The sequence below is a fragment of the Paramisgurnus dabryanus genome, chromosome 5, assembly GCF_030506205.2.
Source record: "Paramisgurnus dabryanus chromosome 5, PD_genome_1.1, whole genome shotgun sequence".
Taxonomy (NCBI): Eukaryota; Metazoa; Chordata; class Actinopteri; order Cypriniformes; family Cobitidae; genus Paramisgurnus; species Paramisgurnus dabryanus.
Window position 1 is genome coordinate 11262201 of NC_133341.1, and position 23169 is coordinate 11285369.

A 23169-nucleotide genomic window follows, 5' to 3' on the forward strand; every position below is an offset into this window, starting at 1 on the left:
TAAGAAACCCTTTGGAAAAGGCATTCAGGCTGAGTACCAGAACACACTTGTAGCCAATCAGCAGCAAGGGGTGTGTCTCTACTAACTGACATGGATGCCTGGGTTGCGTATGTGTGGGGTGGGTCTATCAAAAGAAAGTCCAGATTCTATTGGGGTAGGGGCGTGTTTGTTTAGTTGATTTCAAATGTCAACATTGGCTTTCAGAGATCATGCACCCTGCCTTTAAGAGTAGTTTATTTCTGATAACGAGCAAAGTAGATGACCTTAGTTTAAATTTTAGCTTAAGTGTATCAAAAACTACATTGAGCTAACGTTACTGTGTAAAAAATTATTGTATACAATGTTTACTACAGATCGGCTGCCAAACCTCCCTTCACATAGCGATGATCCATGATGGCTGTCTTCCCGTTTTTGATAAATCCAAACATTTGTTATTGTTTACAAGGTATTTGTTGCAGAGTTCAGTTTAGCTTCTACCCAGACTATAAAACAAACAAACAAAGACAGGAAGCTGAGTTCCATCCAGAAGCGTAACCGCAACAACGCTCTTGTGTCCGATAAAAGCATTTATATAAGAGGCCAGGAAAGACATCATTTGTAACTGTACAATGAAAGACTACAAGATGTTTACAAGATGTTTAACACATGTCCTCATTCCTTTAGACCAGTGGTCACCAGCCCTGTTCCTGGACATCTACTGTCCTGCAGAGTTCACCTCCAACTTTAATCAAACACACCTGAACCTACCAATTAGGGATGCTTAACGATTAATCGCGATTAATCTATAGCAGAATAAAAGTCTTTGTTTACATCATATATGTGTGTGTGAACTGTGTATAATAATTATGTATATATAAATATGCACACATGCATGTATAATTTTAAGAAAAAAATATATTTATATATTAGGTATTTATATTTATATATAATATAAATTATACATAAATATACAAATGTATATACACATGTAAACATTTCTTAAATATATACATGCATGTGTCTGTATTTATTTATACAAATTTAATATATTCAGTTCACACACATATATCATGTAAACAAAAACTTTTATTCTGCTATAGATTAATCGCGATTAATCGTTAAGCATCCCTACTGCCAATCAAGCTTTTCACTGCTACCCAAAAATTGGAGGCGGGTGTGCTAAAGCCGGGTTGGATCTAAAGTAGGCAGGAGGGTAGGGCTGTTTCTCAATATGCATTCTTCAGTGATCTTGCATCCTTGTGTCCTCGCTCTACGTCATCATTAACAGTTGAAGTTCAATTTCAATTCTCAAGAACAGAGGACGCGTGAAAATACCTGGATGAGTTCTTGATATCGAGGATGCATCGAGTGCAGACTTGCGCGCTGAAATCTGGGGAGGTCACGTGACCAACAGGAAGATCGCACACATCTCAATTCTCACAAGTGCGTTCTGTGTTCTCGCGACCTTCTGAGTTTGTTCTTTCGAGGTCGCCTTGCAAGACCAGTCTCCACGAGAACGCAAATCCGTTCTTTGCGTTCTTAAAATTGAGAAACAGCCTAGATCTCCAGGAACAGGGTTGGTAACCACTGCTTTAGACCCATTTAACTGCTCTTTAATGACCCTTGTAGGCCAGGAGAATAATTTCATGCGTCCAACACCAGTGTGTGTGTTCGAGTCAAATTTAGTATGCTTTGCAAGGTTGTGTGTTCGACTGTGAGGGTATGCATAAAAAATTTACTTTAATTCCATCTTAAGTCATTAGAGTAATTTTGGGTTCATGTTTCAGGCCCAGCACGTGTTCAGCCCCGTTATCCAGGGCAGTGCAAGGATGCTCACCCCTCCTTCCCATGCTCAGCCCAACCTGGTGTCCTCCTCCACCACTCAGTATGGTGAGCAGACGCATACTATGTATGGTAAGCACAAAGATTACACCTTTCCAGCTTTACTGTTTACATCTGTGCTAAATTAATAATAACGTCTATCTACTAGTTAAATTATGCCATGGCTGATGTTTGTCTTTCCTAAGAGTTGCACATTAGTGTCTTGAGGAAAACTAATAGTTAAAAATTTACAGTAGATTTTACCGGTTGGCTGGGTTCAATTGTCATGTTTGTTTATCTTGTGTTCATTGGATCCGATCAACTTGTTGTTGTTTTTTTCAATTATAAATCTATTATCAAATATATTTTATAAAAGCTTTCCTCCAGTTTCTTTACAAAGTTAAAAATTTCAAAGAATGTAGAAAAAACTGAATGCTCTATCTATGTCTTTTAATTTAATTGGTGGTTTTAATGTTGGTCCAGTCCAGCTTTTACGTTTTTCCTTAAAACGCTGACCAGTCTTTGAGGTCTTTAAATAGTTTTTAGGTAAATTTCAGGCTGCATTTACACTACATGGTTCAAGTGACTCAATTGCGAATATTTATTTATTTATTTATTTTTTCTTTCTCCGGCATGGCACAGATTTAATATGGCTCACGAACGTGTAAGCAGAAACAATGCATAAATTCCAATATCACTGTCATTTTGTAAACAACATTTCATATACAAAATGACACTGACAAATGACATCAACTTGCGTGGATACTTCAATGATTTTGTCTGGTCTATTGCATATCGCATCATGTTACATGCTTTGCAACTTGAGCTTTTTTGGGTCAATATGCCACCTGAGATTGTTTAGCCAACTGTATGATGTGAGTGCAGATATCAGAAATGGGTCACTTTCAAAAAAATTCTGTAAGCAGGTCATAGTCAACGAATCAGAACTGGGCATAAAGACCTGCAGTGTAAATGCAGCCTTTGTGTATTAGTGAACATATGCATATACTATAAACAGATCACAATGTTGCTTGAGCAAATTCCCAGTTTTCCACATATTGACCTAAGTGCTTGAACTGTCTGTGTTTCAGTGTCTGCGCCCATTCATCAGCAGTTCTCCCACCCAAGCTCCACTTTGCACCCCCACCCGCAGCACCCTCAGCCCTCTGCAACCCCGACAGGACAACAGCAGGGTACTCAGCAAGGAGGTAACCACCCGGCCCATAGCCCCGTTCAGCATTCTCAGCATCAGGCAGCAGCTGCCGCCGCAGCAGCCCAGGCCATGCACTTGGGCAACCCTCAACAGCAGCAGATGTACTCTGCCCTGGCTCACACCCCACCTTCTATGACCCCAGGCCCCAACCCACAGTCCCCTCAAGGCAGTTTCCCCTCTGCCCAGCAGGCCGTATACATTCATCCGCAGGTGCAGCATGGGTACAACCCTAACCACATGGCTCATGTGCAGCAGGTGAGTGCTGGAGATTCTGCGACAAAGATTAGTATTTCTTGATGGATTGCCAGTGCTATGCTCTACCAGATTTTTTTTTTGTATCTCATTGACTGTTTCTCTTTTAAAGACTCACATGCAGGCAGGGATGGTGCCCACACATCATGGCAATCCTTCCCACCCACCCACTATGATGTTGATGGCCACACAAGGGCCTGCCGGCCACCAGCCTGGACTGTCCCAGGGAACTCTCAACTCTATCTCCATGTCTTCGAACGCACCCTACCCTTACACCCTCACCCCTGGTAAGGATTTTGCCAAACTTTAAAGAAGAAGAGGGAAAAACTAGCATTTTAAAATCTATGTGTGGGCTTTTTATTGAAAGTGATGTTTTGCAAGTCTTAATTATTTCTATTCTTACTGTTTCTCAAGGTTTATAATCTGATTAATATTTTATTTTTGTTTTTTATGTTTGTTCAGTGCAAGCTCACCATCAGCATCAGCAGCAGCTGTAGAGGATGAAGATAAGAGAACCGCAGTCAAGTCAAGAGTGACATCTGATCCATGCAGACCCATCTGGACCCATCTCCACTTACTGGCCAACCTGTCTTTACCTTTCTCTTATAAGCCCCTAAATGGCCACAAGACATTGAGTGATGCTGCTCGATTGCAACCCACCACCAGTGATTTGAAAAAAGCTAACAGGCGAAGATGTAGGGAACTGTGGCTTTTTAAAAAGTGAATTTTAACGAGGAATCAATTTTCACAAGTTTCAGTGACACTAGAACTCTTGCAGTGGGTCCTAACAATAACAAAAAGCCCAGATGTGTGAGAAAACTTTGGGTAAATAACTGGAACATTTTGTCTGCACCTTCTAAGTTAATGAAAATTCTTCCATTTATTGACAGTATTAACATTACTGTTGAATACCGCTGCTATAGCTGTGCTCAAGACCTTGGGGTAAATCGAAATAAAATGGTTCTAACCGAACTAAACACATAAGAAACTTCCAATAATGAAGATGTTTGGCAAAAAATTCCAGATGAATTATTTATTAATTTAATCTGATGACAAAACCCCGTTAGACTTGACTGTTGTAAAACTGTTAAGTTAAAATAACTTTTACTTTGTAGATAATATAAACAAATTTAAAAACATTAAAAAAAGTTTTAAAAACTTTCTACGTTTTGACTCTTTGTCTGTGTTTTGGCGTTTTGTTTTTATTGGATAAAATGAATCTACAATTATTGTAAATCAGTGGTTCTGAAACTGGCAGTTTTATGACATTTTATAAAAAAACATTAATTTATAATACATTCTGTGTAATTAAACCTCAGAAAACTCACCAACAGCACTATATTGTGTCATTTAGGGGCAGTTTCCCAGACATTAAAAATGTATGTTTTCAGCAGCTTGCACTGGCATATCATAAAGAGCACCTATTGTCCGATTCACATTTTTACATTTCCTTTGGTGTGTATTAGTACATGTTAATGATATGCAGGAGGGACATACCCAGTGGCGGCTGGTGCTAAAAAAATTTGGGGGGGGGGCGCAAACACACTCAAAATCAAACTTTTACTGTAGTAATGCAGTACTCTTCAAAGCCATTTATCAGGTGATGAGTATCATTAGGCTACTACTCAGCTAAAATGCTGAAAATGTTACAGTTGAAATAAAACGCACAAAATAAATGTACTATGAATCTGTAATGAACTAATATCAAGGTAATCATTTACACACACACACACACAGAGGTTGCGATAGACTTTTTCAATCTCCGTCATTTTTTTGATAAACAGCGTTGGTAAGAGTCCTTCACAGTCAGTTATTATCTGTAATTTCATGTTTTAAATATTTTCATTTTCGTTCACATGTCCATTTCTAATCATAAACTTACAAGACGAGCATACAAGTCAAATGTGTTTATTAATTTGTTTAGAGAACAGATAAACGGAGTCTCGGAGACCGTGCATCACTTTACCATCACATGAAGCAGATGAATTAATGTTTTTTTTCCTCACAGTGACAGCGGAGGCAATAAAACACGTGAGCTTATGCTGAACAAGTAAACAAATCAAATAACAAAATACTACTGCGATTAAAATATCAATAAACATGTAAAAATCTGAATTGAACTAAACTCATTCGAAACCATCTTGTGTAATACACGACGCTTGAAGGCAGATTAATGCAGACTCTTGTCATTAGATTTTGTATCTTTACCTTAGACAGGCGTCTTGTTGCAGCGCTCCTGTAGTGTTTAACTTCAGCAGCCATGCGCAGACCAATCAGTGTATGACATCAAAATATCGCGAGAATGTTTAGAAACCAGGGCGTCATTTGAGCAACACACTGCCACCAACTGGACATACATAGGAATAACATTCTCAAGTTGAGTTGTATGGGCAATTTGCCAAAATGGCGTTCAGATTTTTCTTTATTCTGCTTCAATTTTCTCCGTCAATGACTTTTCGTTTAACGCGACCGAACACACACAAAAAGAGACATTAAAGTTGCCTAATCACGGACTCGTACGTTTCTTTTTGCTTTTATAGCAATAGCACAAGCACATTTTTCCCTCACAACAGGGAGTACATACAGTCCATCAGCTCAATATGCACGGTTTGTGAAGTTTCCTTAAAAACAGCTGGTTTTCTCGTGGGTGCTTTTTTAAACTCTACAACACTGTACAACAACAAAACTAACAACAAAGTTGACCAAGCCACGGAATATACCGGATTATATGAGCTCTCGCTCTCATTATTTCCACGCAACACAAGCTCAAACGCGCCACAAAAGTTCATGTCCTGCACGTCTATCACGCATTCAGACTTTAAAACAGCAAACAGGGAAAAAAATAAAACTCAAGACTTACATGCTATATCCAGCTAGCCAACTCCGTTTGCCATGAGAAGTGGTGGAGCACCACACAGACTGCCATCATTTGACTCCGTTGGTCGATCTGGTCCAAGCTTCTTAATCCTTTATTTATTCATCAATTAAATACCTTGTATAGGGTGATTTTGTAAAGATAAAAGCATATTTTCCTTCATCTCAAGATATTTCACTTGCTTTCACTGATCTGTACTGTAGCTATCAGTTAACACAGCAATCTCCAACGCGGTTATGAGACTCTGAGAACGATCCAATCACAGGAGGTAAAAAACATTAAAAGCAACATTGATTCGCTTACAACATAAGTGGGAGTGTTTGGGGCGCACAGTCCTGCGCCCCAGGGCGGATCCGAAACCAGCCACTTAGAGCTCAGCCTCAGGTCACATGTTTTTACCCTTTTTCCTGACCTACTTAGACACTCATTATGGGTGCGCCCCAGACACACAAACATGACACACCCACAACGAACTCAGTTTTGATTTTTAATTGTTTTAAATAAATTATAACATAACTAACAGTGAAATAGTACAACTAAATGATTTTATTTTGTATTAATTTGCACTATATATTTAACTTTTTGGTAACATGTTAAAGTAGCTTTCCTCTCTGGCCAGCTTTAAGGGGGCGGCGCCCCAGCGCCCCTAGTGACCAGCCGCCACTGGACATACCCCAAAGTAAGCGATGATGCAAGTTATCATCTCCAATGTAAATCTCTTACAACAAACACACAGATGGTAGGCAACAGTTTACTTCCTGGTATTATCATAATTCCTCCAGCTGTTAACAACCGAATCTCTCAAACATGGTAAGGAGCGTCACATTTCCGGCTGATGTCAGAGGTATTCAGTCCAATTACAACGTACAGGTTAGTTGGCCAATCGGACACCAAACTTTTCAGATTTAGGAGTTTTGTACAAAATCCGTGTGTTTCAGGAAGAGAGTGAAATCTGGAGATACAAAAATGTATGCTATGTGGAAAATAATGTTTTTTTTTTACCATAAACCATGCAAATACATTGCTTAAAACATTTATTTAATATAATACAATGAAATAGGTTCACTTTAAGTAAGCAATAAGGTATGAGAGGATGTGCTGTATTGTGAATAAGTAACAGCTGAAGGGCGTTGTTAGGCACGACATCATCAGTACCATTGTTTTGTATCAAGATGCACACCAGTCCTGGCTTAATCTAAACCCAGTCCGGGAAACCGTGCCAATATGTTTTGTTTAATCTAAATTAGATTATTTTAATTTTAATTAAACATCTTAATTTAATTTTTTTGGGGGGGCGAAGGGATGCACTGCACACAAGGTGCGCCGCACACTTAAAAGTTTGAGAACCACCGTTTTAAATCATTCATTCTAACAAATTAGCGTCGCACACCTGAAGTTGATAGGTGCGTGGGATAAGAAGACACAAAGTCTCGTAACATACACAAAAGGCAATTCCCGCACACTATCTGCTTGCTGAAAAAGTTTTTAATAATCGTTGCGTTGCAACGTTTCGATCTTACGATCTTCCTCAGGCAACTGCAATAGTTACAAACAACATCCAATTTCAAATAAACAAATGACCAATCACAGTTGGGAAACATCAAGTCACATGATAAATAGATCATTCAGAGTCGTCACATGATACGAGCTCAATCAGATGAACACATTAGGCTATATCATTTTGCATCTGTAATACAGTAATCATACAAGAATAGTCGCACTTTCAAAGCATCACATTAAAAAGTGCTTCATCATTTAGTCCTAAGGGGGATAATGTTTGAAGAGTATAAATCCAATAAAGTTCACGTCTCTGTAATAGTAGATCAATATCTCCGCCTCTAGGTGGCATTTTTACCTTTTCAATTCCACAAAAGCGTAAAGAGGAAACGTCATGATTGAATGCATTAAAATGAATAGCCACAGGGTAATTCATATCCTTTCTTCTAATTGAACTCTTGTGTTCACTTATTCTTTGCTTAAGTTGACGTGTCGTTTTTCCCACATATCCCAAACCACAAGGACAGCGAATCAAATAAATCACATGAGTAGAGACACAGGTGATAACTGACTTAATATCAAACTTTTTTCCGGTTCTGGGATGACAGAAATAAAAAGTTTTAGAGGTGTTGTTACATTGTGCACAATTTCCACAACGATAATTTCCATTATGTAAAGGACTAATTATTCTCAGAGTCTCATAACCCTACACAAAGAATAATTAGTCCTTTACATAATGGAAATTATCGTTGTGGAAATTGTGCACAATGTAACAACACCTCTAAAACTTTTTATTTCTGTCATCCCAGAACCGGAAAAAAGTTTGATATTAAGTCAGTTATCACCTGTGTCTCTACTCATGTGATTTATTTGATTCGCTGTCCTTGTGGTTTGGGATATGTGGGAAAAACGACACGTCAACTTAAGCAAAGAATAAGTGAACACAAGAGTTCAATTAGAAGAAAGGATATGAATTACCCTGTGGCTATTCATTTTAATGCATTCAATCATGACGTTTCCTCTTTACGCTTTTGTGGAATTGAAAAGGTAAAAATGCCACCTAGAGGCGGAGATATTGATCTACTATTACAGAGACGTGAACTTTATTGGATTTATACTCTTCAAACATTATCCCCCTTAGGACTAAATGATGAAGCACTTTTTAATGTGATGCTTTGAAAGTGCGACTATTCTTGTATGATTACTGTATTACAGATGCAAAATGATATAGCCTAATGTGTTCATCTGATTGAGCTCGTATCATGTGACGACTCTGAATGATCTATTTATCATGTGACTTGATGTTTCCCAACTGTGATTGGTCATTTGTTTATTTGAAATTGGATGTTGTTTGTAACTATTGCAGTTGCCTGAGGAAGATCGTAAGATCGAAACGTTGCAACGCAACGATTATTAAAAACTTTTTCAGCAAGCAGATAGTGTGCGGGAATTGCCTTTTGTGTAAATCATTCATTCTAAAAATTATGTGAAGCTGCAATATTGACCTTTTGCCTTTCTGTATCCATTCATGATTGAAATGGCAGGTTATTTTACGTTCTTTCTTTACGTGGCTTGGGGTCAAAGGATGTCAAACTGACATTTCCTGTGAAATTGTACCTAACATTTTAAATTATTACATCATCATTATCAACAGTACCACCATATTAGCCCGGGCAAGGCCTATAAACGCATACAAGTGAACTGGGAGCTGTGCGTTTTCTATATAAAAACATAGTTTACATTTCTCAACCAATTTCAATTCTGCTCCACTTTTCAAGTCTTGACCATCAGTAAAATAAGGAATTGTGAAGACAAGATTAAAGTTAAGCATTGATTTGGATTATATGTATGCCTAAAGCAACAAAATAAGAAAACATTGCCAAATGTATTTAAGGAGACTGATAATTGATTTAGTCATATTTATATTTATATACCCCATAGGTGGGGTTAGTTGTAACACTTGCTAGAACTTATTTTTTTTTTTTAAACAAATAATTCAATAAAATTCTTTACTAAAGGTGGATATTGTTTATATTTCTGTCTATCATAGATATCCACACATTCATCAATCAATAATCCTTCATAATAATAATAACCACCCTTGTATTATGCATCAATGCATATAAATTAATTGTTTGAAAGGGCTGCACAATTAAAACAAATTTCACAGTTATTTCCCCTGACATATTAACAGTTATCATGTTGATTAATAGTATTTGCATGAATCTTCATTATATTGTATACCCCACATTAATGAGACAGTTGTACTGTAGCCTAGGTTCGAGTCTCATGGCAGGCCTGTTGTGACTTTGGTGCCCTTGACCTTACTCTAATTGCTCCCCATGTACTGGGATAGCTGCCCACTGCTCCGTGTGTGTGTGTGTGTGTGTGTGTGTGTGTGTGTGTGTGTGTGTGTGTGTGTTCACTACTTACTGGGATGGGTTAAATGCAGAGGTTACATTTTGAGTATGTGTTGCATACTTGACAACCTTGTCACTTGATTATAGCAGACATGCGCAATTATTGCCTCAATGTACATGTACATTTAAAGTAAGAGTTATTCTGACCTAAACCCTGATATTAAGAAATGATTTTAACTATTTAAAAAATGAACTGAAAGCCTCCACAAACAATAAATACAAATCACTATTAAGTAAAAAAAAATCCCTTTCTCTTCAAACAAATGTAATACTGTCCAATCAATTGTGTCAGTTGTTTTAATCTTGTTTATAATTCACTTAGCGCAATAAAAACACACAGTACTTACTAAGGTTGCCATAAAATCACGTATGAACGGGTAAAATTTCATTAAAACTCAATGTACAGTGTGCACTTCAAACCAGTTTTTTTTTACTCTCGTCACTAATTTACAAACTGCCATGTCATTTGAAGCTTGGGGTGCAATTCCATGGAATATAAAAATTATTGTTCATATTCATAATTATCAAAAAGAGAAATAAATAACTGGATTTATAAATTGAACTACTCTGTGACTCTTTGGCTGCGTCCGAAAACTCTAAATTGCTGCCTTCTGAGGCAGCTTTCCAAGGCAGCAAGGCATCAAGGCATGTCCGAATTCAATGTTTGGTTTACTTCCTGTCTCCTGAGATACCTATGCGTGGACGTACATTAAGAATGTGATTGGTCGAGTCCGGTCGAGTTCGAAAAAATTAAATGGCGGCCAAGGACGCGACTGGACCACCAATTTAGTGTAAATAAAGGTATATTTTCACATTTCACACCTTTTAATTGCATTTCTAGCGAGAAATTAGTATTGTAGTTTTCAAATATGTGATTAGTTATCACAAAGGCGCTCTCTGTTTAAATTTCAAACACGCTGCCTTAGAAGTGTGTCCGAAAGTCTTTCTCTGAGCTACCTTCATGCCTCCGAAGTCATTTCCTCATGAGGCAGCGAGGCAACAAGTCACTGCCTTGAGTTTTCGGACGCAGCATACAGGTCCTTGCAAATGGTCAAATGAGAAATGCTAATTAGCTATGGCCAGGTGGATGTAACAAGCTCGCTGATTGGCTCTGATTGTACGTCATGCGCAGATTTATAGATCTCCGATGAGGACCCAAAGAGTCGCGGAGAAGCTAAATAGAGAGGCTAAAACGAAAAGCAAATCAAATAGCGAAAACAATAAGGAGAACCATCGGGAAAATGAAAACAGAAATGTTTAACGGAAATGTCCTTTTAAATGCCTAATTTAAACCTGTATTTGTAGTTCAATTTATAAATACAGTTATTTATTTCTCTTTTTAAATCGCTTTTTGAAATACATTTTGAAATTCCATTATTTAATTAAGAATTTGTAAATGCAATTTAAAATGATGAACTTATTGAGTGTTTTATGTTGTTTTTGTAAATTGTTTTATTAATCTTAATTATTATTAATGGATTAATATCCAATTCATACATTATTTTTATAATCTCTCTTTTTAAAATAAAATTTTACATAATGATTTTTTTGTAACTTTGTCTATTTATTCATAGATTAATTAATTTTTAAACAAATTAATAAATTGCTATTTTTATTGTCCAGGTAGTTATTAAATATTGAAGATCTTTATTACATTTTGCATGACTCTTGTGGTCCTCCATATTCTCAAGGTAAATAACAAGAGAGCGTCACGTTGTAGTTCCACTCCAGGCCGCCTGGAGGCGCACTAACATTCCTCACTGGCGATGTCATAGCCAGAAAGAGTGCTGCGCTCTTCCTCCTTGAACATGTGGGATGGCTGCTTGAAGCAGTCAGAGATATTACATTAAAGTTTACCACAAATATTAATTAAAAACAACCAGTTCGTTTCGCCATGGGTAAATTAAACGTCGTCATTCTAAGATATCTTTCCAGAGATGATTTTAGGGTGCTAACAGCGGTACGTATACATTTCTGAAGACCCAGTTTACCATGTTTACATTGACTTTAACGTTACATAGCTACCAAGCTGTATTTGTAACCACCAGTTTTGATAAAGATAGCGTCTGTCTGTATCAAATTAAAGCTGATCTATTATGCTAAATTAATATTAAATTGGTTACTGTTATTTATTTCTTTACAACTCTTAACTGTATTATGCATGATATAATGTAGCTCACAGTAATTTTTTTTAAAGTAAAACATATTTTATCCATGTTGTCAGCTAAGCCAGTGGTTCTCAAACTGGGGGCCGCAGTTTTATTACATTTATACATTAATTTATCATAAATTCTATGTAATTAAACCTTAGAAAAATACTGCTACTAACCAACAGCAATACATTGTGTAATTAATTATGTTTTGTTTAATTACAATCGTAAGTTTTAGCAAGTTTTAGCATACATTTTCTTTGGGGGGACACGATCGTACGCAATCCCTGAAAAGGTTTGAGAACCATTGAGCTAATCTGTCACATTTAATTTAACTTTTTTTTTACTTTTGAAACATTTTCTTGTAACATGTCCCATGTCATACTTTGTTAAATGTCAGTCTACCTAAAAGTCTAGTTAATCCATTAACTTTGTAACTGAGTTTGTTTTATGCCATGTCCTCGGGGGGATATACAGGTGGAAATGGGCATGAAGAATCACGAAATCGTCCCAGTAAGTCTGATAGCATCCATTGCCAGTCTCAAACATGGTGGATGCAATAAAGTTTTGAGGGAGTTGGTGAAACACAAACTGCTGGCCTATGAACGCAGTAAAAGTAAGCATTATGCTTTTGTTGTGTACCAGTTTGTTTGTTTTTTTGTGAATGAATCCAGCCTTGATCGATTTTTCCATGTGTTCTTGCTATAGCCGTACAGGGATATCGGCTGAATTACGGTGGCTATGATTACCTGGCACTGAAGACACTTTCATCTAGGGATGTTATTGTGTCTGTTGGAAACCAAATGGGAGTTGGTAAAGAGTCAGGTCAGGACAATCATCTTCTATTTGACATTTAAAGGCGGGGTGCATGATCTCTGCAAGCCAATGTTGATATTTAAAATCACCTAAACAAACACGCCCCTACCCCAATAGAATCTGGACCTTTATTTGATAGACCTGTCGCACACATGCGCAACTTCCTTTTTCTAAAGTGTTTTTCAAAAATCATGCACCCCGCCTTTAACTTTGTTTTACTATAACTTCATTTTGTTATATGAACAATTTTTGTCAACCTCGAGGAAATCTATTCCTCATAAATAAAACATAATTTTTCTTCAAAAATATAATTAGATATTTACATTGTTGCAAACGCTGAGGGAGAGCAGTTTGCCCTGAAACTTCACAGACTGGGTCGGACATCTTTCAGGAACCTAAAGAACAAGAGAGACTATCACAAGCACAGAAACAAAATCTCATGGCTGTACCTATCCCGGCTCTCTGCCATGAAAGAGTATGCATATATGAAGGTAATGTAACATATTAATACATTTTATAATACAGGGTTGTTGAAAGCTTTTTTCTGATCGGTTGAGAAATATTCCACGGGTGTAGATTATTTTTTTTTAAAACACACACCTAAACTGTCAGATGTCTTAAAATAACCACCACAGCAATGGGTCTCATTCCCTAAGCATGTGTACACACAAATTTGTGCGTGAGATGTGCGTATGGATGTTTCACGAACAAATCGTGATTTAACAAAAACTTTCGTATCAAAATGTCTTCTAAATTTACGCAAAAATTCAAGAAAACCTAAAACCACTCGTACGCAATAATCACGTACGCTATAATCAAATACTAGGCTATAATTATAATGTGTATGATAATGCTGATATACAATTCATGGTTATATTTTATATTATAATATTTTCTGTATTATTTATCATTATACATGATCTATATTATTGTTATATACATTATATTATACATTATTATAGCCTACTTTTTTTTACACATAAGGAAGATGCGCGTAATGACAAATCTTCATGCTTTCCTTCCTCACTTTTCAGATCTCTATATGAAAGCATCTGCTTAATGCCTAATGTAAACATTATGTTAATGTAATGAGAATGTTGACTCTGGTTCCTTACATAATATATTAAAGATAAAATTAAGTTAGGAAAGGTCAGAATTAAGGCTGCACAATTAATCAAAAAACTACTCGGGATTACAATTATGGGTGAAACAATTACATAATTGCCAAAAGCCTCAATTACAGCTATCCATTGGTGTTCATTTCTGTGGGTTTTGGCAGTATGTTTGGGCACCAAATACAGTGGTGAATCAGAGATTTAAATTTGTTGTGTCCTTTAGTTGCTAACCACATAACTCCCATAATTATTATGTTATTTACATTATATTATTTAGTTATGGATGTTTAGAATTTACCATGTAGCTGCTTCACAGAAAAGTTATAAAACATTTTAAAACTTTAATGTAAAATCTATTAATCGTCAAAAATTATCACATGACAGACAATTATGAATTTTCTCATAATCATGCAGCCCTAGTCAGACGGCTAATGCTTGTGTTGGTTTATATGAAGAGATTTTGTTTTTCAACAGGCGTTATACGATTGTGGATTTCCTGTACCAAAACCAGTGGACTACAACAGACATGCAGTGGTTATGGAGCTTATCAATGGTTATCCTCTGTGAGTTTACTGAAACTTTATATGAGAATGATAGATCACAATTTTCTCCCACCAAAAATTGTCATTGTCTGACCCTGTCTAACTCTATAGTGGTGTGCTTCTTTATTTTGTACTGTGCAAAACTGAAAAGAGATATGGTTGGATGTGATTTAGTTACATTAATTTGAATTTATTGTTATTTTACAGGTGTCAGGTTAAAGAAATTCAAGACCCAGCTGCGCTCTACAATGAAATCATGGAGCTAATTGTCAAACTCGCTAATCACGGCCTGATCCATGGAGATTTCAATGAATTTAATCTTATGCTTGATGACAATGATCATGTCACAATGATCGATTTCCCTCAGATGGTCTCCACTTCGCATGCTAATGGAGAATGGTGATTGTCTGAACTGAAAAATCTAATAATATTTTAATAGTATTATGTGCACTGCCATTAAGAATTTTAATTATTTTGCAATAATAGGTACTTCGATCGGGATGTCAAGTGTGTTCGTGATTTCTTCATCAGAAGGTTCAACTACGAAAGCGAACTCTATCCAACATTTAAAGACATAAGGTAATTTTGTCTTTCTCAAAGGAGTTTGGGTACATTTGCTTCATTATTATGTCATTGTCAAGATAAAACTAAGTTACTGCAAATTCCTTTAAAACAGAAGAGGATGCTCTCTTGACGTGGAGATCTCAGCTAGTGGCTACACCAAGGAGCTGCAACAGGATGACTGTTTGCTTCACCCTGAAGGTCCAGAGGGTGAGGAACTCAGTGGAGAAGAAGACTGTAAACACCCAGAGTCTGCCGATGAAACGGTTCAGCCGACCTTAGAGGAAGCTGTCAACATGGAAGAGTATAAACATGCAATGTTTGAGCTAGAAGGTCTGAAAATAAGTGGGGAGACACCATCAGAACAAAGCGATGTAGGGGAATATAAAGGAGCTGAATGTGGAAGCAAGATCTCCTCAGAGAATACTCAGACAGAAACTGTTTCTGACATTTCCAAAGACTTTGAGAGGGATGAGGAGGGTGAGGTAGAGGATGAGTGTCCTGACCTGGTTGATCTGTCGCCAAACAACAAAGAATTCAGGCCTTTCAGGTAAAACAATGTTCAATGTGATAAAATGATATCATCACATAACATGGTGGCAACTTGCTTGTACACATCTAAAATATTTTACAAGCTAGCTTAAATGCTTACAGATTACTTTAAAACCAACTCTCTTGCTAGTTTATTTGACTTAGTTGTTTTGCATGTTATCCGCAGAGACCAAGTCAGTCTTGAGACAGAGCACAGGATGAGAACAACAAGTGAAACGACCATTGGAAGTGTTGGCACTTGTTCAACCATTGCACCTGTAAGTAGAGGCCTTGGAAATTTCAATTCAATTCAATTTTATTTATATAGCGCTTTCACAAAAGTCAATTGTTTCAAAGCAGCTTTACATAAATTTGTAAGGATGTTTACCTGAGTCACACTTTGCTGCAGTTTTATGCTCTTTTCAATAAAGTTCATGATTTTACCAGCAAAAAAGGTTAATGTGATACATCTACTTTGCATTAGGTTGTTAGTGTGTTGTGATGATATTTCAATTTGAAGTAATGAGTTTCTAAACCTTGTTCATTTGGCTGTCCCACGATGCAGGAGGTCATTAGACAGAAAGTAAAGAGACAGCTTACAAAACAGCAGAAGGCTGCTCAGAGACGACGTCTTCAGAAGGGCGAGGCGAACCTGGTAACAAAAGAGAGAAGAGAAAATCAAATGAACATCAAGGGCAGTTTGGATGCAGCCCAGTTCTGGGGATGAGGATGGCTCAGAAATGTCATCTCTGGACTTTTGTCAGTTGTGTCATAATTGTATAAAAATAATAAAATGGTTGAAAAAATTGACTGGTTTTATTGAATATAAACAAATATTTTCTTTCTAATATAACTTAGTTTACCTGCTTTTATTATTTTAAATAATTAAGAATTCTAGTCAAATAACTAGCATTTAATCCTAAAAGCAATTTACATCATATGTATTGATTGACAATAAACACTTTTCAACGACGTGGAAACTAAACCACAATTAATATATTTGATATCTCTTATAAAATGGTTTTTTAAGGTTACCCGAGAAAATGAACATTTAACTTTCGGATACGTAGCACATCTTACAAAACTAATGTAAAACCAGAGTTTCGGGCAACCTTTTATTTTTTAGATAATACAAAATCTAATAATGGATTAAAAAGGTAAATACGTTTTTAGAATCCGTTATTTAAGGGGAAATAAATGTACGTTTTTGTAGCGAATCGAACTTCGCTTTGTGTCCCTTCTCACTGACCGTAGAAGGGTGGAGAGACACGTGACTTGTATTGCGATTGCGTTCAGGAACAAAACAAAACATCAAGATTTGACAGCACCACCAAAGCTTTGCAACAGACTGACAGTTGATGTTTTTAAGAATATTATCATTTAGGTGAGTTATTCTGATATTCCTTCCACATAGCACGAATCTAAAAGAATTTTGTTCTGTTTTTAAGAGCATACAGATCACATAGTACTATATACATCAGTTAATACACTAACGTTACTTTCCCTTTGAGCAAACTCGAACAACTCGTTTGTCCACAAGATATTATTATTGTTCGGGCTCTTATATTTTGCCTCTGTCAGTTCGGTTTCGTTTCTAATATGGATGTTGCAAACGGTTTCCGTTGTATGTCTTGACTTACACCATAGGTGGTTGTTGTTGTATTGTCGAGTCAGCTGCTGTTGTGAATCTAGAAGGATGTTTTGATGATCATGTGGATACCTCTGTGGAGATGGAAGCTGTGAGACCCAAAAAATCAAAGTCCAAATCCAGTGGAAAGTCACAGGTGAACATTAATCTACAGTGCCCCCCACTAATATTGCCACCCTTGGTAAATATGAGCAAAGGCTGTGAAAAAATATTCTATTTATAAGAAAAATAAATATTCGTTTTTCTAAAATAGAACTTATCAAATATCAATGAATATTAAAGGGCACCTATTTCATTGCTAAAAACAACGTTATTTTGTGTATTTTATTTTTTGAAAATGTGTTTGCGTGGTTTATGGTTAAAAAACATTATTTTCCACATATTGTAGCTTCAGATTTCACTCTCTTCCTGAATCGCACAGATTGTACAAAACTCATCGATTTGAAAATCGCTCTGTCCCTGATTGGCCAGCTAATCTGTACCTTGTGATTGGCCTGAATATCTCTGACATCAGCTGGAAATGTGACGCTCCTTACCATGTTTGAAAGATTAGCTCGCAATGCTAACAGGAGTTAATTTACAGGCTGTAAGTTCAAGCGGGGGAATTATGATAATTTCGGTCTTGTCTATATCATAAATCCCAGGAAGTAAACTGTTGCCTACAATCCGTGTGTTTGTTGTAGTCCAAGAAAAGAAATTTACATTGGAGACGATAACTTGCGTGATCCAAAACATGCATCCAAATCTAAACAAAAATGGCTTACTGACCCCAAAATCATACTCTGGCCATCCCAGTCCCCTGACTTGAATCCCATAAAAAATCTGTGGGTGAACTGAAGTGGAAAGTCCACCAGCCATGTATTCTCCAACCTCATCAGCCATTATAGGAGAAGACTCAGAGCTGTTATCTTGGCAAGGGGACAGCAAAAAGTATTAACATTTTGTTTCACACATTTAACAAAGATTCTTTTTTTATATTAAAAAAATTGTGTTTGCAGTCGTTGTTTTTTTTCAAAGAGAGCAGAGGTTTTTTGTTAATATTTTAAAGCAAAAGGTAAAATATTACATTGCTAAAAATAATTTTATTTTGTGTAATTTTTGTAATGCAATGGGTTCACATGGTTAATGGTTCAAAAACATTATTTTACACATGCCGTACATTATTGTTGCTCCTCTATGCCCTGCCTTTCTGAAACATGTCGATTTCAACAAAGCTTATCGTTCTGATCAATGCAGTGTGCTCCAATTGGCCAGCTATCCAATGTGCTGTGATTGGCTGAATACCTCAAGCGTGTGACAGAAATGTAACGCTCTTTAACATATTTGGAAGATTAGCTCCAAACAGGAGATAATATCGTCTTTACTACCTTATCAATACAAGCCGACTCTGATCCAGAAAATACAGATGGCCAATCTGATCGATCAATTTTGTCAGCGCAGCTTGAGCAGCACGTAACAGATTTGTAAGGTAAGGATACTAAAACATAAAAACACGTCTACATTTGTGATCGCTACCCTACTCAGAACTCGTGTTTGAATCATGGTTTAATTAATCAGTAGTAAATGATTTAAATATGAAAACAGGCTACTTACAGGTTGTGAGTCCGAAGCGGGCAGAATTATGATAATGTGCATCGAGTACCCGTCAGTGGGATGGCAAAGTAAACTGTTTCCTATAATCCCTCAATGTAGCCTAAGAGAAGACATCTCAGTTGGAGATGATAACTGGCGTCATAGTAGACTTTGGGGTTTGTAACTTTGCAGATCATTAACATCTATTAACATACACACCCAAAGAATCATGAAGACTAGGGGCTCTTTAAACAATAAAGAATTTTTTCACAGCCTTCTTTGCTCCTAGGAGTTTTCCCACAGGGTTTTTCTCCTAGGGGTTTTTTCATCCCCGGGAGAGTCAGCCAACATTGGGTTAACTTAGCACTTTACTATATGCATTACATTATTACTACGCTCACTTGTACGGTTTATTCTTAGCCGTTGTTTTCTTCTTCTTATATGATCTATTGATTATTCTGTGTTTTCCACTATATCTATTCATGTAAAGCTGCTTTGAAACAATTAACAATTGTGAAAGCGCTATATAAATAAAATTGAATTGAATTGAATTTGCTCCTATATACCAAGGGTGCCAATATTACTGGAGGGCAGTATATGTTGTTATATACATTTTTACTGTATTTGTAGAATAAGATGTTGTGCCATGTCTTTAAACTCGTAATTTTTTTTACTTTTCATATTTAATATTTAATCAATTTGAAAAATGTCATACTTTATTATTAGGTCAAAAAGGAGAGACCACCTGAGAGTGTTAGAAAGCCTTTTGAATCTTCTACAGAACATAAAGAACCAGTAGAAGCTCCTGAGTCCACAGCTGAATTCACAGATATCCCTCTCAGTCTTTCTGATGTTCCTCTTGCCTCTGATCTGAACCCAACCACCTCTCAACCCTCAATAGACCATAAAGACAATGCTGAAAAGGACCAAGACAGAGAACTCTTGTCCAATACAAATGAAATTGTAGAGAAGCCCCATTGCTATGAGCCCACAGAGCTTATATCATCTCAAGATGTGCCACCTCAAGCAGATACAGCTTTAGTATCTGCTCGGCACAGCCAAAGTGATCAAAAACCTCTTAGTCCCGGACTTGAGCCGTTTGTTGTCCCTTCTATATATCCCTCTATACCGGCTGCCTACACTGAACCTAAGCTCTTGGAGGACTCTGTGTCCTATGGTCTGGTAGATGCTTCCCTTTTGCCACTGGCTTCTGAGACAGCAGCCAACTCGGGTCAGATAGCGCCTGCTGTATTGCGTTTAGCTAACCAGGAATCCTCCCCACCTAGCTTGGTTCCCGTGGAGGTAGCTGATGTGGAGAAGCCCAAGGAGAGGCTTTACCCAGAGCTGCCAAGGTCCTGCCAAAGCATAAGTCCCTTCACTAGTGAGCAGCTGCGGACATGGGAACAGGGTTCCTGGCTGGAAAATGTGCAGCTTCTTGAAGCGGAGTTCCAGATTCTGGCCCACCAAGAGGGACACGAGCTGTACGAGCTACTGCTGAGCTACTGGAGGTGCCGTAAGCAGCTGACTCAGGCCCAAACTGAACTGCAAGCTGCTAACTCGGACTGCAAGAATGTACAGAACCGCCTATGGAGCTTCAAGGATGAAAGGCTTTCGTTACAGGTGGGATATAGTGGTGGTGATATTGTAATGACAAAGACTGTATAAGGAGGAGGAGGCAGATTGTGTATAGGAAATAAATTTGAAAACTTTGATCCAAAGAAACTTACAGAGCATTGAGGGCATACATTTTTTTTAATCAATGTGTTTGTACTGCTAACACAATGCTCTCCCATTTAATCTATAGGAATACCTATTGTTCCTATATATTACCTAAATTGAAACTAGCTGTCTATAGAAAATATCAAGCAAATGTATCCAGTGTTGATCATAAAATATATATACATTTCATAGCTCTATTTGCACTTCTGTATGTTTGTCTTACAGGGTTTGTGTGCAGACCAGGTCAAGGTTTTTGGATACCACTGCTACCAGCAGGTGACACTGAATGAGGCAGCAATAGCTGAACTGAAGCATCTGTTTGCTGCAAAAGCAGAAATACTCCATCAAACGGTGGCCCTGCACTCCTACACCTCCATCCTTTCCCGTCTGCAAGTGGAGTCTTATCTTTACCACTTGCTCAGTAGTAACCCCACCACCAAAAATGTGGCCATACAAGATACAAGCACAGGCAAGTCCCCACTGATAAGTCTTCACTGTACACTGCTTTGCTTTGTTTGTTATAGTGTCTTGACGTCACTTATTCTGTACTGTATTAATAACTTCAACAACAAACAAAGCCTCTGGGATATATAATAAATGATTGAAGTACTGTAAAGACATATTACACAAATATTTGACTTCCAACTATTATATTATTATGTTCAAACTCCTCTTAAAGGAAAACACCATTGTTTTTCAATATTTTACTATGTTCTTACCTCAACCTACACAATTAATACATACCTATCTTTTTTCAATGCGTGCACTTAATATTTGTACAGCGCGTTGTGAATGTGTTAGCATTTAGCTTATCCCCATTCATTTTTTAGGATCCAAACAGGGATGAATTTAATAGCCACCACACTTCCATGTTTTCCCCATTTAAAGACTGGTACTTGAGTAGTTATACGAGTAAGTATGGTAGCACAAAATATAACGTATGAGAGCTATATTTGTGGCGGAGAACACTTAGTTTGCAGCACTTCGACCTCGGGCGCAGTAATATTGATGGAAGTTTGAGCGAGAGGGGGAGTAGTCAGAAGTGATGATGTTATTGCACGCCGAGGTCGAAGTGCTGCAAACTAAGTGCTCTTCTGCATACAATATAGTTCTCATTTTTTATCCGTTTTAAAAAATTGCCACGTTTTACTTTGTGCCACCTTACTTAATCGTCTCTAAATAGGGAAAACATGGAAGTGTTTGGTGGCTTCTAAATTCATCCCTATTTAAATCCTAATGCTGCGTTTACACCAACCGTGTTTCAGGCGTCAAAATCGCGTCTACCGCGCCTAGTTTGCCGCTTGAACAGTTTGAATGCATTCGCACGTGTAGAGTGAAGTAGACGCGCGGAAAAAGCAAGCATTTGATACGCATCAGAGTTTAAAAGCCGCTTCTTGTGGGAGGGGCAAGTGCTATACGGGTTGTCTGTTTGCAGGATGGCTGATGTTGATTGTGCATTTATCGAGAGAGTTACCGGTTTGTATTAAGTCACCTTACTATGCAAAATGCACAAAAAGGCACCATTCGCGCATACCGCGCATGGCGCTCAATTTGCTCCGTTCGCGCGAACGTGGTGTCTACCACGCCCCTCATCCACGCATGGGACCTCCAGACGCGCGTCACCGCGTCTTCACATTGACTTAACATTGAAATCACTCGAGCTTGCCGCCTCTGCCGCTGCTGATGTAAACGCAGCATTAGGAATAAATGAGGCTAGGCTAAAGCAGTGTTGCCAGGTTTGTGATTTTCCCGAGAAATTTCGGAGCCGAGGGTTGCGGTTTTTTGGGCTAGTTTTATAATGTGCCGCGGCCACAAAAATGTTTATCTGTAGACTTATAAAATGAACGTTCTTTATTTTCCTAATGTGCATTAATCCCGTAAGAAATATCTGTCAACCCAAGGACAGCTGCAGCGTCAGGAAGTCAGTGGAAAAGTGAGTGGAGGGGCACGTTTTGCCCTTAATATCACGTTAGAAACAAGAAATTACCTTACGTAAGAAGTTACGTCTATACTGAGAGGATATTTACACACTATGTGAACCCATCTTTGTATGATATTTTCAAGTTAAATAGAAAATTTTTAATACATAGATAGTATGTTAAAAGGGCAGAGTTCATACTGTCTCAAAATGGCCTAAGTAGATTTTTTTTGTTTAGAACAGAATAGTGTGTGAAAATAGAGCACTTTAAGTGCATTAAGAAAATTTTCATCTGCATGGAAAGTACATTGAAAGCAATAGTAAGAGTTTATTTTAGAGCCTTTGTTGTAATCCCGGAGTTTTCAACTGTGATTGGACAAATGTAAAAATTGGGCTAGCTTTCATTCCTTTTGGGCGGGTTTTAAGTTGTCATTGGGCTGGAAATTTTTCTTGGACCTGGCAACCCTGGGCTAAAGGCTAACACATTCACAATGCGCTGTACAAAGACGCAGTGAAAAAAGATAGGTATGTATTAATTAA

At 37.4% G+C, this 23169-nt stretch overlaps 3 protein-coding genes across 10 annotated transcripts in view; all 3 read left to right on the plus strand.

The window, feature by feature from the left end:
- atxn2 (ataxin 2) overlaps positions 1–3985 on the plus strand; it is a 48914-nt gene extending 44929 nt beyond the window's left edge. For all 6 annotated transcript variants that reach the window (XM_065266800.2, XM_065266801.2, XM_065266802.2 and 3 more), the window contains 4 exons: positions 1767–1893; positions 2892–3268; positions 3378–3552; positions 3728–3985. In XM_065266800.2, the coding sequence (XP_065122872.2) occupies positions 1767–1893; positions 2892–3268; positions 3378–3552; positions 3728–3762 (714 nt within the window). In that variant the 3' untranslated portion in view covers positions 3763–3985. The remainder of the gene's footprint in view (positions 1–1766; positions 1894–2891; positions 3269–3377; positions 3553–3727) is intronic.
- Positions 3986–11835: 7850 nt separating this feature from the next.
- Positions 11836–16582, plus strand: riok2 (RIO kinase 2 (yeast)). Its single transcript, XM_065266940.2, has 10 exons — positions 11836–12017; positions 12685–12823; positions 12916–13032; positions 13339–13514; positions 14613–14701; positions 14888–15079; positions 15167–15259; positions 15357–15791; positions 15960–16050; positions 16338–16582. Exons 1-10 carry the CDS (start codon positions 11952–11954, stop codon positions 16497–16499), a joined length of 1560 nt encoding a protein of 519 aa, XP_065123012.2. The 5' UTR covers positions 11836–11951; the 3' UTR covers positions 16500–16582.
- A 449-nt stretch (positions 16583–17031) lies between these two features.
- epg5 (ectopic P-granules autophagy protein 5 homolog (C. elegans)) overlaps positions 17032–23169 on the plus strand; it is a 41550-nt gene continuing 35412 nt past the window's right edge. For 2 of the 3 annotated variants that reach the window (XM_065267027.2, XM_065267029.2), the window contains exons 1-4: positions 17032–17156; positions 17420–17556; positions 19719–20612; positions 20937–21180. In XM_065267027.2, coding sequence (XP_065123099.2) covers positions 17503–17556; positions 19719–20612; positions 20937–21180 — 1192 coding nt within the window. In that variant the 5' untranslated portion in view covers positions 17032–17156; positions 17420–17502. The remainder of the gene's footprint in view (positions 17157–17419; positions 17557–19718; positions 20613–20936; positions 21181–23169) is intronic. The other variant, XM_065267028.2, reaches the window with a different exon arrangement.

What these genes read in the sequence shown, in the direction of transcription:
- riok2 (XM_065266940.2), top strand. Translation starts at nt 11,952, where the DNA reads ATGGGTAAATTAAACGTCGTCATTCTAAGATATCTTTCCAGAGATGAT. An exon ending in AAGAGTATGCATATATGAAG is followed by an intron (nt 13,515 to 14,612) that starts GTAATGTAACAT and finishes GTTTTTCAACAG; the next exon opens with GCGTTATACGATTGTGGATT. An exon ending in AAAGAATTCAGGCCTTTCAG is followed by an intron (nt 15,792 to 15,959) that starts GTAAAACAATGT and finishes TGTTATCCGCAG; the next exon opens with AGACCAAGTCAGTCTTGAGA.